The 17,522-nt window shown below is 35.8% G+C and overlaps 1 protein-coding gene across 16 annotated transcripts in view; it reads right to left on the bottom strand.

The window, feature by feature from the left end:
* Positions 1 to 17,522, bottom strand: part of LOC107656381 (pleckstrin homology domain-containing family A member 5-like) — a 146,377-nt gene that overhangs the window by 39,928 nt on the left and 88,927 nt on the right. For all 16 annotated transcript variants that reach the window (XM_016444210.1, XM_016444214.1, XM_016444197.1 and 13 more), the window contains 4 exons: positions 11,149 to 11,269; positions 9,181 to 9,285; positions 7,513 to 7,585; positions 1,647 to 1,747 (listed from right to left, as the gene is read on the bottom strand). In XM_016444210.1, coding sequence (XP_016299696.1) covers positions 1,647 to 1,747; positions 7,513 to 7,585; positions 9,181 to 9,285; positions 11,149 to 11,269 — 400 coding nt within the window. The remainder of the gene's footprint in view (positions 1 to 1,646; positions 1,748 to 7,512; positions 7,586 to 9,180; positions 9,286 to 11,148; positions 11,270 to 17,522) is intronic.

Genomic DNA, 17,522 nt, shown 5'->3' with positions numbered 1-17,522 from the left:
CATCTTGGATGCCCTGGGGGTAAGCAGATAAACATCAAATTTTCATTTTTGGGTGAACTATCCCTTTAAGATATTGTTGGTCATGCAGTGTTTCTGTAAAAAAAAAAACTACTACTACTAATAACAATATAAAACGCACTAAGGAGTAATGAGCCGCTGGGTTCATGAATATTAATCACGGTGTCTGCGTTCGCATGAACTGATTTGCTGAACTCAAAAGAGGGATAATAATAAATGAGTGCCAGTCGTTTGCGCATTAGCTCCGCCCACTACTGGAGAAACCGGCATATCTTATGCTTATTCTTAAAAGCTGAATAATTCTAAATGAACTGTTATTTTTACAGAAAAATACAACAAAGAATATCATTTACATGTAGCGCGTCGATTCTGTAAGACTCTCTCACTCGCTCTCTCTCTGTATTTGCGTGTGTGTGAGAAACACAGCGCTATCAGCAAAGCGACGGCGAGTCGTGTGTCTTCACACTAGAGTTTACGGTGCGTCAAATACAGGTGCGCTGCGCATCCATTGAGATGAACTGAAAAACGGCACAGATTGCTTGATGGAGAGTGAAACTCTGAAGCACTCAGTCAGAGTGAAAATATATCTGTGCTAAACTTACACTTAGCCTCTAACACACACACTGGCGAGTAAAATCTAAGAATTTATTAGCCAATGGCTAACGATAGACATCATTTAGTCGCCCAGAGTGAAGATTTAGTTGCATATGTGAGTGATTTACTCTCATTATAGAGGGTTGATTTGGTATCCTAAACAAACAATGAACAACACATTTTTACAGCATTTATTAATCTAGGTTTAGGTTAATTTATAAATACATGTTCAAACGTTTGGGGTCAGAAAGTTTTTGTTTTTAAAATAAATTAATACTTTTATTAAGCAAGAATGCATTAAATTGATCAAAAGCGACAGTAAAAACTTTTATAATGCTCCAAAAGATTTCTATTTCAAAATAAATGTTCTATTCATCAATGAATCCTAAAAAATAAAATGTATGACAGTTTCCACAAAAATATTGGGCAGCACAACTGTTTTCAACATGAAGATCATGTGACACTGAAGACTGGAGTAATGATGCTGAAAATTCAGCTTTGATCACAGAAATAAATTACATTTTAAAATGTATCTAAATAGAAAACAGCTATTTTGAATTGTAATAATATTTCACATTTTTACTGTATAAGAGACTTCTTTTAAAATAAAAAAAATCTTACCAACCTCAAACTTTAAAAAGAAGTGCATAATATTGTTCACTGTTAGTTCATGTTTGAATATTAAAAATGTACAATAATATATGTAGAAATAACCTCACATTTTATAATGACTTTTTAAAAAAGTCATTATAAAAAACTACTTTAAACTAGTTTACATTTAAACTACTTTTTCAAATGGTGGCCAATAAAACAGCAGGTGCTTGCTTCTCCTGATAGAAAAAGCATGTGATGAGAGTCTAAAATTGTTCATTTATAACAATAAAGCTAAAAGCAAATATCTATCGACTGCAACTTTGTTTAAATGAAGTGTTTCAACTCTTTTATTCACCAGTCTATTCACCTGCCCTCTTCCAATCCACATTTACATGTAAAATATGGCCACGTTTGAGAGAAGTTCTGAATGCGTCTCTGACCTTGAAGGCGTATTTCCTGCTTACGTGGTCGTCCACAGACAGCATGGTGATGTGGAAGCTGGGCAGGAGGATACTTCCCAAGATGCCCTCTTCTTTCTCATCTGAAGACACAAAGAGAGAGACATTGTGAGCATTAGCATATATTAGCCGACTGCCAGGGAACCTGCTAAACTTGACTGGGTGTTTATTTCGGCAGGGGTTTGGGTAAACAGACAGTCTGGCGGGGCTGATGGGAAAACTGCAGGGTTGTGTGCATCCAAGCGTGTCAATGAGGTCGTGACTTGCTCTCGACTGTGAACTCCATCGTTTTGATTGCAGACTGCAACCAATCTGTCAAGAGTTGCTTGCCGACTGAGTCAATTCAGAGTGAAGGCTGTGTTAACCGTTACCATTACCGTAATAATGCCAAAAACAGCACATTCCCATCATCGGCTTCCATAAGCGTGAGACTTATCACGTCCATTATGCCATTCATTATTTCCAACAATCACATAAAACTCAATTTTATTTTCCAAAAACGCGGTTTAATCATCCACCAGATCGCTAAGAGAAATAACAGCACACCTCAAAGACAAATTAAATTGAGACCTATACAGCACAATTATGAGTGATAGTGCTTTTATATAACAGTTCAATAAACAGGAAGTCAATACTGAGCGACCTTTTGTTTGCTCTGCCAACAAAAATAGCTTCAAATGAAGTGAAATGAACAAAAATAACCGTAGCACTGTAATGGTGCTTCTGAATGCATTTCAATGAATGAACAGAATCAGCCAAGTGAATAATTAAACGATTAACTGGTGATAACTATATTCCTGAATGTTCCAGTGTTTTTGAAGTCAATGAAATCACTTGTTTAATTCCTGAATGAATTGAATTGGTTGAATGAAAGTTTCAATCATTTACAGATGATATAATACATATTGTTAATGAATAAGTCAGTGTTTAGGAAGGAATCGATTGAGTTAATGAGTTTCTCACTCATAAAGACACTAACTTGTTTCGTTCCTGAATGAATCCAATCGGTTGATTGAAAGATGCAATCATTTTCTCATAAAGACACTCAACTTGTTTAGTCCCTGAATGAATCAAATTGGTTGAGTGAAACATTCAATGATTCGCTGACTATAAATATATTTTAGTCCTGAATCAATCAGTGCATTGAAGAAATCGATTGAGTGAATGACTCACTCATAAAGACTCTCATTGTCTCCACCTACTGGCAAAACAATGTAATCTTCAGAAAGAGTTACTGAAAAATCAGTATGTCTATAACATGTCCATGCATGTATATTAACAGATGTATAATTAGTGTTAAGTAGATGTTTGAATTCCTAACCCGAAATATGGGCAATATATATTTTTTGATGCAAACTCAGCAGACTAACATGCTTGCTATTCCCCTGCCATACAGACCAAACAAGACAACGGTGCTTCAGCACTATGTGATGCAATTGTCTTTTAAAAGTTACATGGACCAAATTTTTGCATCCTCAAGTGTGTTTTGGAGACATCCCACACACTGAGTTCTGGAGCACTCAGATCCGTGAGGCGGCGTTCAGAAGTGAAGAAAGCCGCCGGTGGCTCACAGCAGACGCCGCACTGAATCACCGACAGCAAACGAGCACAAACCAACACAGAGAGATGATCAGCTCTCTCAAGATCAGACTCAGTGTGCTGGCTTTAGAGAAACCACATACTGATACACTCCAAACAATCAAAGCGCAGAGTATACAAAACTCTAATAATTCTGCACAAAATCTCAGCCAACACAGAAGTCTGATGAAAATTCCACAGATTTTTTTTTCTGCAGAATTTGAACAGCAGTCATTAGGACTGGAGTCGTAAAGAATAATTCTGGATATTATATTCCATTAATACTTTAGAAGAGGAAATGTATAAATATATATATATAGGGCCAGGCAAGTTTGGACAGCTTTTTTCCCTTAATAAAATAAATAATCATTTAAAAACTGCATTTTGTATTTACTTGCATTATCTTTGTGTAATATTAAAATTAGTTTGATGATCTGAATCTTTTAAGTGTGACAAATATGCAAAATATTTAAAAAACAGGAAGGGGGCCAACACTTTTTCACACCACTGTATATATATCACACATACTGTATATATATAATAAAAATTCTATTTCCAAGTGATAAAGATGTTCTAATAAGTAAATGTCAAACAATTATTGCAAAAAGATTGTTTAAGCAGATTTTTAAAAATGATTTTCAGTCTTTTTAAAGGTACAAATACAGTAAATATTAAACAATTCTAAACAAATTAACAAAAAATGTGGTACCTACACTACTGTTCAAAAGTTTGGGAATTGTCAGATTTTTTTAAAAGGTTTTTGAAATAAGTCTCTTCTGATCACCATGGCTGCATTTATTCGATAAAAAAATACAGTAAAAACAGTAATATAGTAAAATATTATTTTAACTTAAAATAGCTGTTTTCTATGTGAATATATTGTAAAATGTAATTTTAATTCTGTGATCAAAGCTGAATTTTCAGCATCATTACTCCAGTCTTCAGTGTCACATGATCCTTCAGAAATCATTCTAATATACTGATTTTGCTGCTCAAGGAACATTTCTGATTATTATCAATGTTGAAAACAGTTGTGCTGCTTTTTTTGATTTTTGTGGAAACCGTGATACAATTTATTTTTCAGGATACTTTGATGAATAGAAAAATCTGAAAGAACAGCATTTATTTTAATCTTAATTTATTTGAAATTTATTTGAATCTTTTATCACATTTTTAAAAATTATTATTTTTTACTTCTGATCAATTTAATGCATCCTAGCTGAATAAAAGTATTAATTAAAAAAAAAAAAACATTACAGACACCAAGCTTTTGAACAGCAGTGTATTTTATTCTTTCCAACATATGAGAACTTTATTTTTTAAAAATGGTATTGGTTTTTTAGTTCCCAGTATTCACCACCTCTGCTTATTTAGCAGAATACAAAGAATACTGTTCTTTGTATAACGTGCACTGATGAATAATGCTAAATAAGACCAGTGCTTTATTATTTCATGTTGATTTTAACACACATCCCCCTTTTTAAATTAATTCCACATATTTTACACCACAGTCAGTGAAAATAGGAGTTAAAAAAACCCCACTGAACTAGTGCATGAGTGTGTGCAGTACCAGCTGACACAGACAGGGGGCGTCAATGATCTGCCCTTCTCTGCTCACAGTGGCATCGTTTGGTCAGGGCCGTTCATAGCTTCACCTGTCCTTCATCACTGACATCTGCATCCAACATTTAATCTGAGCCGTCGATACAGACTCACAGAGAGATGGATGATATGAATAGACAGTCTGAGCATGTCTGCCGCGTGGCTAGAATAATCCTCTGTCTTCTCCCTCAGCCAATAAACAGCCTTGGCCCTCATGGGTCCTGCTGTGAAAGAAGGATCTGATTGCACTGTCGGACTGCTTAATTGCACAATTTATGGAGATCTAAGAGAGCGTCCTCAAGAGACTTCAGCAAGCAGCACAACCAATTCAATGAAACACCTTTGGGCTCAAGCTGGATTACGTCCACGCATCTTCCTCCCTGTATATACTATGAGAGCTTATTAAATAGAACACTTGATTCTGATTGGTCAATCACAATATTCAGCAGTCAAATATTTCTGAATAGTGCTAACTATTTAGAAACTAAACTAAAACTATTAAAAATTGATAAAAAAAAGAAGTTTTTCTGAGCTGAAATAAATAAAAATATCAATATTAGATGAAAAATGAAAATGAGATGTGTTGCCTTGGCAACAAACAGAGATAAAATAACTATGTCCGGCCGGAGCGACTAGACAAAAACATTAAAACCCATTATAAACGAGACATTTGTTGCATCCAGTGGGGACATAATTATGGATTATAGTGACTTATACTGTCTTTTTACGCACTGCGTTGCATCGCGCCGAGTAAACATAAACCCATGTCTGCATTTGTGATCGGAGAAACGACAAACAACAAGCACTACTCTACACTGCCCAAAACTCACGTTTGAATCGTCAGTGGCAAATCCTTTAAATATGAAAACGTACTTACAGTCTTTGAGTCAGAACACCGGCATTGTAGGCTACTCTCCCAGGAAACAGTCCTCATCCTCCGTAAAATGCATTGCACACATCTGAATATTTGGGTTGAACTGTTCTGGAACAGTGTTGTAAATACAACTTAACCACTGATTTCTAGTCGTGTCCTCTTTTGGAAGGCCAAACAAAGTAGTTTCGCTTTCACAACGAAACACACTGCGTCGCCACGACATGGCTGCGGCGGCAACAATACTAGAGCGAGAATCAAAGTTACGCCTTCTTTCTTTGCGTGAACATTTGAGCGCCGTTATGCAAATCTTCCCACACAGTGACGTAGATATGTGGGGGCGTGTTAGAACGAGCCGTTTTAGGAGGGCGTGGACCAGTCTTAACTTTAATAAAAAATATCTCTTTGGGTTTGAGACTTTAGTCTGTGTAACTTTAGGGATCTTGTCTATTCACGAACAGCTTGTAACACTCCAAAAGGAAAGGAAAACTTGAAATCGCATCATATGACCCCTTTAAATGTTAGATGAAAAACTTAAACTTAAAAAAAACCTTAGTCAAAAATTAGAAATGCAACTAATTTAAATTAAATAAGTACACATACATATATATCAGTTAATAGAAATAAAGAAATAAAATAAAGTTTATATTAGATGAAAAACATAAATTAGAAATGTTGCCTATTTCTAGCAAAATATAAATATTTGTAAAAATACTAAAAATGACAAAGGCACTTCAACAAAAACTTAAATAAAAATTAGACATGTTGCCTTAGCAACAAATTGAAATAATGTTTACATACTAAAATTACTAAAACTGAAATAAAAACGAATTAAAGCAACATAGAAATGTTTAAAAATAATAAAGACAAAATCACATAACAAAATTACTAAAACTTAAAATTAAAATGAAAACAAAATATAAAAAAAGTTAATTCAACATATGAATAAATATAATAGCATATAAACAATACTAAAATAACACTGAAATAGTGGCTATTTTCAATGGCAACGCTGAGTAACTGACCAGAGAAACAAGTTTACGACATGTTTCAACATTTATATCCATTTATTTGTTTATTTGTTAAGTATATTTATATACGGATATCTGATGAAGGCCTGGATAACGGCCGAAACGTCATTTTAATCAAAGTTTTCACCTCTTCAAGAGTGAGTGCTGCACCTTTTTCAATTGACATGGTTTTTTGATTTTTGGTTGCACCTCCTCTATCGTTGGTAGAGCACCTCCTCTCAGTAATTTTTTTATTTGTTAAGTAGCCATCCATGATACGTGAAGTAATGTAGTGTCAAATGATCATCAGTGCAAAATAAACCTCATCAGGGCAGTTTTACTGAGATATTCATATATCATCAAGATAATGATTGGCTGACAGTAAATTTTCCATTACGTAAGTAATAACTGACAATTGTAGAATTAATGAAAAGAACCTGTAACTGAATTTATTAGTCAATCAAAATCATATGGAATCAGAATCATTCGATTGCGAATCCTTCCCGTTACTCCACAAAAGTGGATTCAAATCACTGCAAAACTTTTGGAAGAGCACATTATAGTATCAACCATTCATTTAGTGGTATTTCCATATTTACAGAGCCATGATTTGAAAAATACACAGCATAAAACCCAGATAGCAGCTCAAATGTGTCACTTGATCATATGGCGACAAAAGTCAACAGAAACTGCTCTGGGATAAAAGTTAATTCTCACACATCAACAAGAAAATTTGACATCAGTGTGTGATAAAGTGTGTGTTTGTAAACATCGATGCTGGACTCACCTCTGTAGTAGAAGAGGCACATGTCAGACAGAACGAACCATCTCTTCTTCCACAGCTTCATCCCGGTACTGTCCTGCAAAGTCCAGCAGCACAGCAGCCGTCAATCAAACCAGCCAACCAATCACAGTGCAGCATGGAAAGCCCCGCCCCCTTTCCGTGCATGCTTATTTTCCTCAGACAACACCAAATGTATCTGCTTTGCTGAGATATTGTTATCCATGTTGCTGCTGGTCTCTAGAGCGGAAACTCATCTCTTTTTTAAGGCGATTCATTTAATTTGAGGCATGAATCATATTCCTATTCCTCCCTCGTGTTTTACTGTTTGTTGTGTTAATGTTTGCACCGTCTAAGCATGTAAATTTTAATTCAGACAGCCAAGCCTGATGATTTTGCTTGTGCTACGGGAGCAGCTTTGATGGAGGATGTTTGGGAAAGAGGAGAGACCACCTCTGATGTTGTGTTTTTCGTGGAAACATGCTGCTTTCAAAGGAACGCTGGCATAGTGATCGCACACACAAAGACTCTAGTTACTGACAAAACGCTTTGTGTGTTTATTTCACTCTGCCTTTCAGGAAAAGCGGTTGTGAAAAATGATGCAAAAGCACATATGTGCTTGTGGAGTCGTGTATGTGCTGCATAAAAACACAGGCAGATGAAGCACGGATGAAACATTTGATGGATAAGCTTTGAAGTGCAGGCAAATCTCAGAAAACATGAGACTTTTATCTTATCTCAGTTGGACATGTACTGTGATATAATCATGGTATTTTTAAAGTACATTAGAGTACTATGGAAATACATATTACTGTAATGCAAAACAAAATTATATTAATATACAAATATAATTATATTTAATCAAATATCAAATAACCTTTTAAATAAATGTAAATAATTTTAAAATTAAATTATATACTTATTTAAAAAAAACAAAAAAACATTTCGCATTACGGTAATGAGAATCTATGGCTGAATGTGCTTAATTGTAAGGAAAATACAGTTAAAAAAAAACCTTGAGTACAAAAAATCTAATTTTTATGATGCTATATATTAATTTCCTGTTAAAGTAATGAAAACAAAAGTATAATAATATATAAATATAACTGTATTTAATAAATTATAAAATAACATTTTAATAAAATTAAATAAACAAACAAAACAATTATAAATGTCATAATCGAAAGATTGATGAGGTTTATTTTTTATTACAGCAATAAGAAAATATGGCAGAATTTTCTTAACTGTCATGAAAATACTATAATAATGTTTTTTTTTTTTTTAATTCATTTTCACAATTTTCACAATATTTTTTCCTGTTGATGTACTTTATAGTACCATGGAAATGCATATCATTACCATAATGTAATGCAAAAGTATATTAATAAATAATATATAAATAAAATTATATTTAATAAATAAAAAAATAAAACTGTTAAAAATTAAATAAAAATATATAAGAATGGGATGATTGATGAGATTTTTTTTTACTGCATTACATTAATGAGAATCTATGCCCTAATGTGCTTAACTGTCATAAAAACAGTGTTATAATGCAAAAAAACTTTTTTTTCAGTAATTTTCACAATGCTTTTTCTTTATATTGTTACATGAGATTCTCTCACACATATGCCAGATTTATTAATGGTTTGTAAGAGTGCCAGAGCCACAAACCTGTTTGTAAAGCCAGCCGTTCTTTACCACCGGGGCATTGGGGTTCCTCTTGATGGAGTTGGACCTCTTCCCAAAGTTGTGGATTTTCTTTGAGGACCTGGACAGCTGCAAATAGGGTGAGAGGAGATTATTCTCAGAAACAACACTTGTGAGGGCTCAAGCTTGCCTGTATACATTATTCAGCGATGGAGTTGTAAATAATTACAACTTACTAGTGAAGTCGTTTAGCGCAGCTCAGAAAAGGCATGTGAGGCATGCATTATGAATCAACAGCACTTACAAACCCTCAGAAAGTTAAAAAGCTGCTTAACAGAAGCCAAAACACACTGGCAACAATCTGAGGCAAGCGTATTTGTCATTGGGTCTGACTCTAACGAGACACAATCATGCAGACGAGCCAATCGCTGATCTCTGGACTTTGATTATTTAGGTCAACCGACCCCTCCAATTATAAACGCTGACAATAAATCATCAGAACGAAAAATAAGTCTTATTTCATCATTTTCTGAGTTGAACTGAAATTATTATGTGAAAAAATATTTAGCATTATTAATGTATGTGTTCATGTATTTCTATATGCGCTAGGATTAAGTGCATTAACTTACTTAGAGAAAAAATAACAGAAATTATTAATTTCTAAAAATAAGAAAAATGTTATGCACATTTAATGCCCCTGTATGAGTTTTTGTGTCATATTTATATCAATTCAATTCAATTCAACTCAACAACAGTTCAATAAATAAGGAGTTAATAATGTGTGACACAGTATTGCCTGCTTTTGCTCAATTTTGCCAACGAAAATATTACCTATAAATCCACAACAGAATTTTTTGTGCATCTACCAACAACACACAGTGGCATTTCGTTTCTAAATGAATCCACACTTTGAATGAATCGGGTGAAACAATGATTCAATGACTCATTCATAAAGAGAGCCATTTATTTCATTCCTAAATGAATCAGCCATTTAAATAAATCAAATGAATGAATGACTCAATGACTCACTCATTATCCAAGACATTTACCACCATCTAATGGAAGTTTAGTTTCTTATTTAGAGTATCATTTCATAATAGTAATAAAAATACCATATTAACAAAAAAAAACATTAATACCCATTTAAAACCCATTAATCTCATGGCATTATTTATGCAATTGTAATAGCAGTGTAAATGCATTCATGCCACCTCTGAGCTGCAATAAACGGTCTGTAAATATATCTAAATACCAATTCTTCTGAAAAAAAAAAAAAATTGAATGTTAAATCAAATAAAACGTCATTCTAAAGCTACTTTTTGCCTATTTGATGTTGTTCTCATTTAAAACAAAATTGACTTCAAATTATATTTTCGGGGTAATTCCTCAGCCAAATTTGATGTGTGATTACTTTTTAATTAAATTAAAAAACTTTAATCACTTGACAGCCCTAATTTATATAAGCACGTACTGTACTGTATGAATATGCATGTTCATTTATTCATTTGAGAAACGCCCGCATCCTGAGCCACAACAATTCATGAATTGTTTATCTTGTTTGGGTGTTTTTATGTTATATAGAGTTTAGGGGTGTGCAAAATGACATTTTCGGTGGGTTGTCTGAATGACATGTTGACTAGTCTTTTAAAAGCCTTGAATAATGAGTCAGGTTTAAAAACCTCTCAGAGACAGAGTTTCCATCCAGATATTTTTAATGCAAGATATTGCATTAAAAATGCATGATGGAAACATTAAGATTTACTGAATGAATGTGCAGTGAAAAACATCAATGCTTGCTGGGTATTTAACTAGCTGTATAACTAGTTGCCCATCCTAACCCATGGGCAACTCAACATCACCAAGCAAAGACAATGAAGCAAATGTGCAGTAATGAGGACAGTAATTGTGTAACATGCTATTGATGCATGATGGCACAGTCCAATCTGTCACGCTGGAACTAGGCCAAGGTCAGCGAGTTAGTTAGTGACTCACTCTGGTTGTGGGACTGCTGGGATGTGTGGTATAGTCTGAGCCGCCCGTGTAGTTCGATGCTTCGCTCATGGTGCTGGTTGGACGTTCTTTCTTCTCGGCCGCTGGTGCTTTGGTCGCTGGTCTGGAAGAGGTGAGAGGAAGAAAAGAGGAGGAACATCACAAACTAATCTTAACTGTACATTATTCAGACTAATTTTACTGTATTGTACTGCATGTTGTCAAATACCACAGACAACACTTTACTCAAAAGCTTTTACAGGAAAGAAACTCAGAATGGAAGCAAAAGAGAAAAGCAATAACAGCTAGATAAATTGTTTTCTGCATGCAAAGTCACCAACTTGATGATGGTTTATCTACAGAAAATAATGGTCATTTTAAAAACATAAAAGATGCATATATTTATGCAATATATAAATATCATTTATAAAATGTTATAATGTGTGTGTATATACAGTTGCATCTCAATAAATTAGAATGTCTGTTCGCAATCAAGAAATCTTTTAAATAGGACCTGCCTGACAAAGTGAAGTAGACCAAAAGATCCTCAAAAGCTAGACATCATGCCGAGATCCAAAGAAATTCAGAAACAAATTAGAAAGAAAGTAATTGAGATCTATCAGTCTGGAAAAGGTTATAAAGCCAATTCTAAAGCTTTGGGACTCCAGCGAACCACAGTGAGAGCCATGATGTGATGATGTGATTTGATGATCTGAAACATTAAAGTGAGACAAACACGCAAAAAAATAAGAAAACAGGCCAACACTTTTTCACACCACTGTATATAGAGATCTATAAACATAAATTTAGACATATTGTACAATTGTATTTAATTAATTAAATTAAATTAATTGTATTTATACTGTATACGCAAGTCATATTTCAAGATTGCTGCATATGAATTGGCAGGATTTTTTTATGCATTGAGAAAATATCACAGATTTACCTGTTGCTCAGAATAAAGACTACAAACTTCAAAGCTGCATGATTAATATTACTTGTATTTATTTATTATTTATTTCAAATAAAGAACGGCATCATATTCTGTTGTCAGTATTCACTGCAGTATCCAAAGTAATTTTGCATGACTGAAATCTAGTCTAAAGCACAAATAACATTTTTACTAAGAATTGCTTCAACAAAAATACAATCAAGAAAAACAGACTCCATCATTTTTACCAAGGAAGATTGTTTGTGGTAATCGACAGCATGCCACGTCTGACATCAGGTTTAAAAGAACCAGAAGACTCTGAAGGCCAAGCGATTGCTGTGCAGATAAATGAGGAAAGTTCTTGAGCTTCTGTAAGAAACTCGAGAAGTTCAGGCCTCTGAACTGCTGTTTTAATAAGCCAGAGCACTTCAGCATTGAGACAGAACGAGAATGAGAGAAAGAGAGGAGACAGGCCCCATGCATCAAAGCAATTACTCACTCCACGTCTCCTCTGATCTACTCCTACACAACTGACAACCTTAAATGGCCTGCCAGCTCCGGCTCTGACATACCACATCCACAGTTTATGACCCAGTCAAGCTGAAGGGCAAAAGCAAACCAAACGCCAGAGAAGTCAAGGTTGTAAAGCAAACGCCACCGTCTTATTTAAAGAAAGTAAAGAGAAAACAAAATAAATATGGCCATAAACCCTGAAATCCCACGGCACGTGGACGCTCAACCGGGAGGCATTGTCCCGCAGGGTTGGCCTATATTTCGACGCTACGGTAGAGCGACGACGTCTAGGGAAAGCACTGCTATCTGGAGCAAGGGAGAGGAGAGAACACCAGGGTAAAAAATAAGCGCTGTCTGGCTTCTGGGTCACGTCGCATGAGGAAAACACTTTCTGTTTTACAAAAGGCTGAATATTAGCAGCGGTTAAACAGTCTGTTATTTGCGTCTCACAAACTGCATCAGGAGGTTAAATGCATGTTTGTGCATTTAAAGGCACGGTTCAGTCAAAAATGGCATCTGTCATAGGGCTTTATTTTTTTCAGTTGAACACAAAATGAGATGTTTTGAAGAACATCCTGGCTGCTTCGGCTTTCACTGTGGACGAAGCGGAGTCCAGCCCGGGGTCATCACATGTGGTTGCCGCAAGCCCGCCGGCCGCTTCTTCGTCGAATACGCCGGCCGTGCCGTTCTCAAGCCCGCCGGCCATTCCTCACTTAAGCCCGCAGTGTGTGACGCTGTGTGATGCATTTTATGGAGGACTGTTTCCTGAACCTGCGGAGTAGCATACAATGGGTCTGTGCTCAAAGGCTGTTCTATCAAGTGGGTCAGTTCCAACTTTGCAAGGACAGTCTGGCGCTTCTGACTTATATTTAAAGAATTTGCCACTGATGATTCAAACGCGAGTAGCACTTGTTGTTTGTCGTTTCTCCGATCACAAATGCAGACATGGTTTTATGTAAAAACACAGTATAAGTCATTATAATCAGTAATTATGTCCCCACTGGTTGCAACAAATGCCTCTTTTGTAATGGGTTTTATTGGATTTGTCTCGCATGCCGGGAGACAGCATCAGACAGTGTGTTAAGGGGCGTAACATTTCTGTCACACGTTTGAGGTATTCAGCCAATCACAACGCACTGGATAGCTGGCCAATCAGCATACACCTCGCTTTTCTTAAACCACATAAACACATTGCATTACACCAAATACACAACATAATGTTCTTTTTAGCAATGTCATATGACCAGTTTAATATAATGAAAGTGAAGGGGAACTGAAGCTGTCAAGCACCAACAAGGCAAAAAAGCATCATTAAAGCACCATAAAAGTGGCCCGTATGACTCAAGCCCTGTATCTCAAGTCATCCAAAAACATACAATAGCTTTGTGTGAAGAACAGACTAAAATTAAAGGAGCTATTAACATTGAAAATCTGTCCAAGCTCTCTCATGAGATTTATAATCACTAATAAATCAGATATTTTCAATGATTCAGTTCACCACAAAGAAATAACATCTTAATCAGTTTTTTTTTAATTTTATACATATATATATTTACTTGAGAAGCCAACATCGAAAATTAGATAAATATAATTGCATGTTGTCCAAATGGACTTTTGGCAGATTTTTCTCCACATATTTTTCAGTTGTTTATACTTAAAACAAGTAAAATAAGTCAAAAAGCTTTTGGGTGCTTTAAAAAAAAAAATTTTTTTAAATCAGATAAATGTACTTAAGAAGCAACACTGTATATTAGATAATGTAATTTTATTATATGAATATATAATTGAGTATAAGTGTATGTTGTCTCAATGCACTGGCAGACTTTTTCACATTTTTTTAACTTGTTCATACATAATCTGCCAGAGCATTAAGAAACTCATATTAAAATACACTCATATTCAAGATACAATCCATGAAAACAAGTTTTGATATCTCAGTACTGATTCAAGCAATTGCAATGTTTCAGTGATGTTTAGTTGTTGTTTTTTAAATATTTTAATTTAATTTTAATTTTTTTGTTTGTTTTTGTTTAATAAATCCTTTTACATGCATTGATGGATTTTTTTTCACATATTTCTAACTTGTTTATATTTAAAACAATTGAAATAATCTGCCAGCACATCAAGACAAAATGCACTCATATTCAAGATACTATGTGTGAAAACAACTCTTGATATCTCAATGTTGCTTTCCAGGCAAACTTAACTTGTTTCAAGGATTTTTAAATTTTAAAAACATCAAAAAATGCTAATAAATTAGTCTTTTTCCATGCATATTGTTTATGTGATGTCAGAAGACTTTAAATGAAATGCACAAGTTGTCTGGACTACTTTTATGGTGCTTTCGGGTGCTTTTTGAAGCTTCTTATAATTGCACTGAAAAAAAGAAAGTCATACAAGTTTGGAACAACATGAGGGTGAGTAAATGAAGACATTTTGGCTGAACTACTTCTTTACCAAACATCGTTTGCATGTGTTCTCGCTGTCTAACACAAGCATCTGATTTGCATTAGAAACAAACACAAAGAGACACATTGTCATTGTCAGCAGTCATGCACACACCAGCACCACGAAAAATCCAAAACACTACACAACAGCCCATCCCGGAGTCATTTGAGGAAGTACAGGGTAAGAAGTCGGGTCAGGGTAGCACACAGATCCAAGTACGACCTTCCAGGCCACTGATCTCAAATTAAATTGAGCATTCAACACGGTTATTAGCGTTCATTAATTAATCTCTTCTCAAATAATGAGCTTTAGCGTGCGCTCGGTAGCCATGCCGGCGGCCATCATTCAGCTGACATCTGACGGTGTCTTTAGAGGAAGAGTGGCAGCGAGTGTGAAATTAGCCCCATGTCAAGCGGCTAAAGCGCGCTGAATCCAGAGATAATTGACGGAAGGGACATTCAGATGGGTTTGTGGGTTGGTTGGGCACCGGCTCGACTGGAGGTCAGCTAAAATGCGTGAGTCATGCTAGGCTTTAAAACACTCTGTCTGCCACCATTTGTCTCTCACGCCCTTCAACTCATCATTTTCATTTGCGGCAGCATCATTTGAGGAGGTTAAACTCAGAGGCCTTGAAGAACGTTAAGAAAATATCACAAAATTGGTGTCAGATTGTCTGTGTTAGTCATTTTAGACCTGCAATGTTAGGTCTGAAACATTACTAAGCTCTTATTTTCAAAAGAAGAAATGCCACCTGTTGTATTTATAAGTAAAATGGGACATTTAATGAGCAAAATGTGGGCAGGAGCTCATTTTATCCATCGGGAAATTACTGGAAAAAAGGAAATGCCCATATATGGTCGTTTAAGGGGATTGGTTGAAAAGGGATTTGTGATGTCATACAGAAATGAAAGTCATTTCAGAAGTGGAGCAAAGTTGTATATTTTATGTAAAAGGTTATGAAAACAAACAATTATTCTTCAGAATAATGTGAATAATTCAAAATAACACCAGGAACATTAATAAAAATGAAAAAAAAATAGTCAATTTAGATTTCATGATAACTTCAATTGCTTTAAAAATAAACCGTATCTCTAAAACTGGACTCTGAAGCAGTGTCATTTTAATATCTTTAATATACTATTTTAGGTTTTGTTAAATATTTTGAATTAGATCGAGTTTGTATTGTACCCGCTGCCACAGATAAAACTGAACCCATGCAAGTTCATTCTTACCACCTATCAGCTGAAGACCGAAATCGTCGACTAACCCAACGTCTCTACGAATCTCCTGTCCCTCACGGCCACACTGTGTCTCAGGCATCGGTGAGTTTTCCTGTTGATGCACTTAATCCAGATCTGTGTGTTACGGTACCTATCACTATCACTGTAAATGGCCATCAAATCACTGCCAATGCCCTATTGGATTCTGGAGCGGCTGGAAACTTTATGTCTAGAGAATTCGCTCATCAAAATAATATCTCTCTAATCCGTTGCTCCTCTCCTTTGACAGTGGAAACGATAGAAGGATGCCCACTGGGCTCAGGACGTGTTACATTCATAACACAGGCACTTCAGATGCGGACTGGTATTCTTCATTCAGAAAATGGGAAGAATTCTCCAGTATTTGGTCGACTGGGAGGGGTACGGAGGAGCGTTCCTGGGTTAATGCAGATGACATTCTCGACCCCAACCTTGTGGAGGAGTTCCACCGCACCCATCCGGATAGGCCAGCCCCTCGACCGCGTGGGAGACCCCGGCGTCGCCCGCCTCCTCACACCAGGAGACGCTCGCAGGGAGGGGGCTCTGTCACAGAGGCAAACTCCGTGATTCCCTCTTCCGACCATCACAGGGCTCCCTCACCCGAATATTGACTCTTACACTCTCACACTACATTTCCCATCAGCCCCGTATCTGGCACTGATCACCTAGCCCAGCTGTAGCCCATCAGCTGGCCTATATAAACAGTCTGTTCCTTCCAGCTCATTGCGAAGTCTTGTTTTACTGCGGTTTACATTTCTGAGCGTTTTTCTCTGTTTTGCCTGCCTGTTGTGACCCTGTCTGTACCTCGTTTATGATACTCTGCTACCTGCCTTCTGGATTATCCGCCTTGTCTCTGAGTTGTGATTCATTGCCACCTGCCCCGACTTCTAGCCTGTTTACTGACAACGATTGTGTTTACCCCCCGTCACTGTGTTTGCTGGTATTTGACCATTGCCTGTTTGACCACGATTGTAAGAAAGCCTGCTTATGGATCCCACTTCGAGTGACGCTTCGTTACAATAGTCTATATAGTTTTTATTAAGTTTACTGTTTTTAGTTTTGATAAGTTACTGTATTTACTTTTAGTTAACACTTTAACAAACCAATATATATATATATATACACACACACACGAAAAAGAGAAATGTTGCCTTATAACTAGCTTAAATAAAATACATATTTTCTTTTAGCTAGTTAGTAAGGCAGCATTTCTCTTGTCATTTATA

This window comes from Sinocyclocheilus anshuiensis, unplaced genomic scaffold, assembly GCF_001515605.1.
Source record: "Sinocyclocheilus anshuiensis isolate Anshui unplaced genomic scaffold, SAMN03320099.WGS_v1.1 scaffold183, whole genome shotgun sequence".
NCBI classification, from domain to species: domain Eukaryota; kingdom Metazoa; phylum Chordata; class Actinopteri; order Cypriniformes; family Cyprinidae; genus Sinocyclocheilus; species Sinocyclocheilus anshuiensis.
Note: the sequence above shows the minus strand (reverse complement) of the source record. Positions and strands in the feature narration are given on the sequence as shown.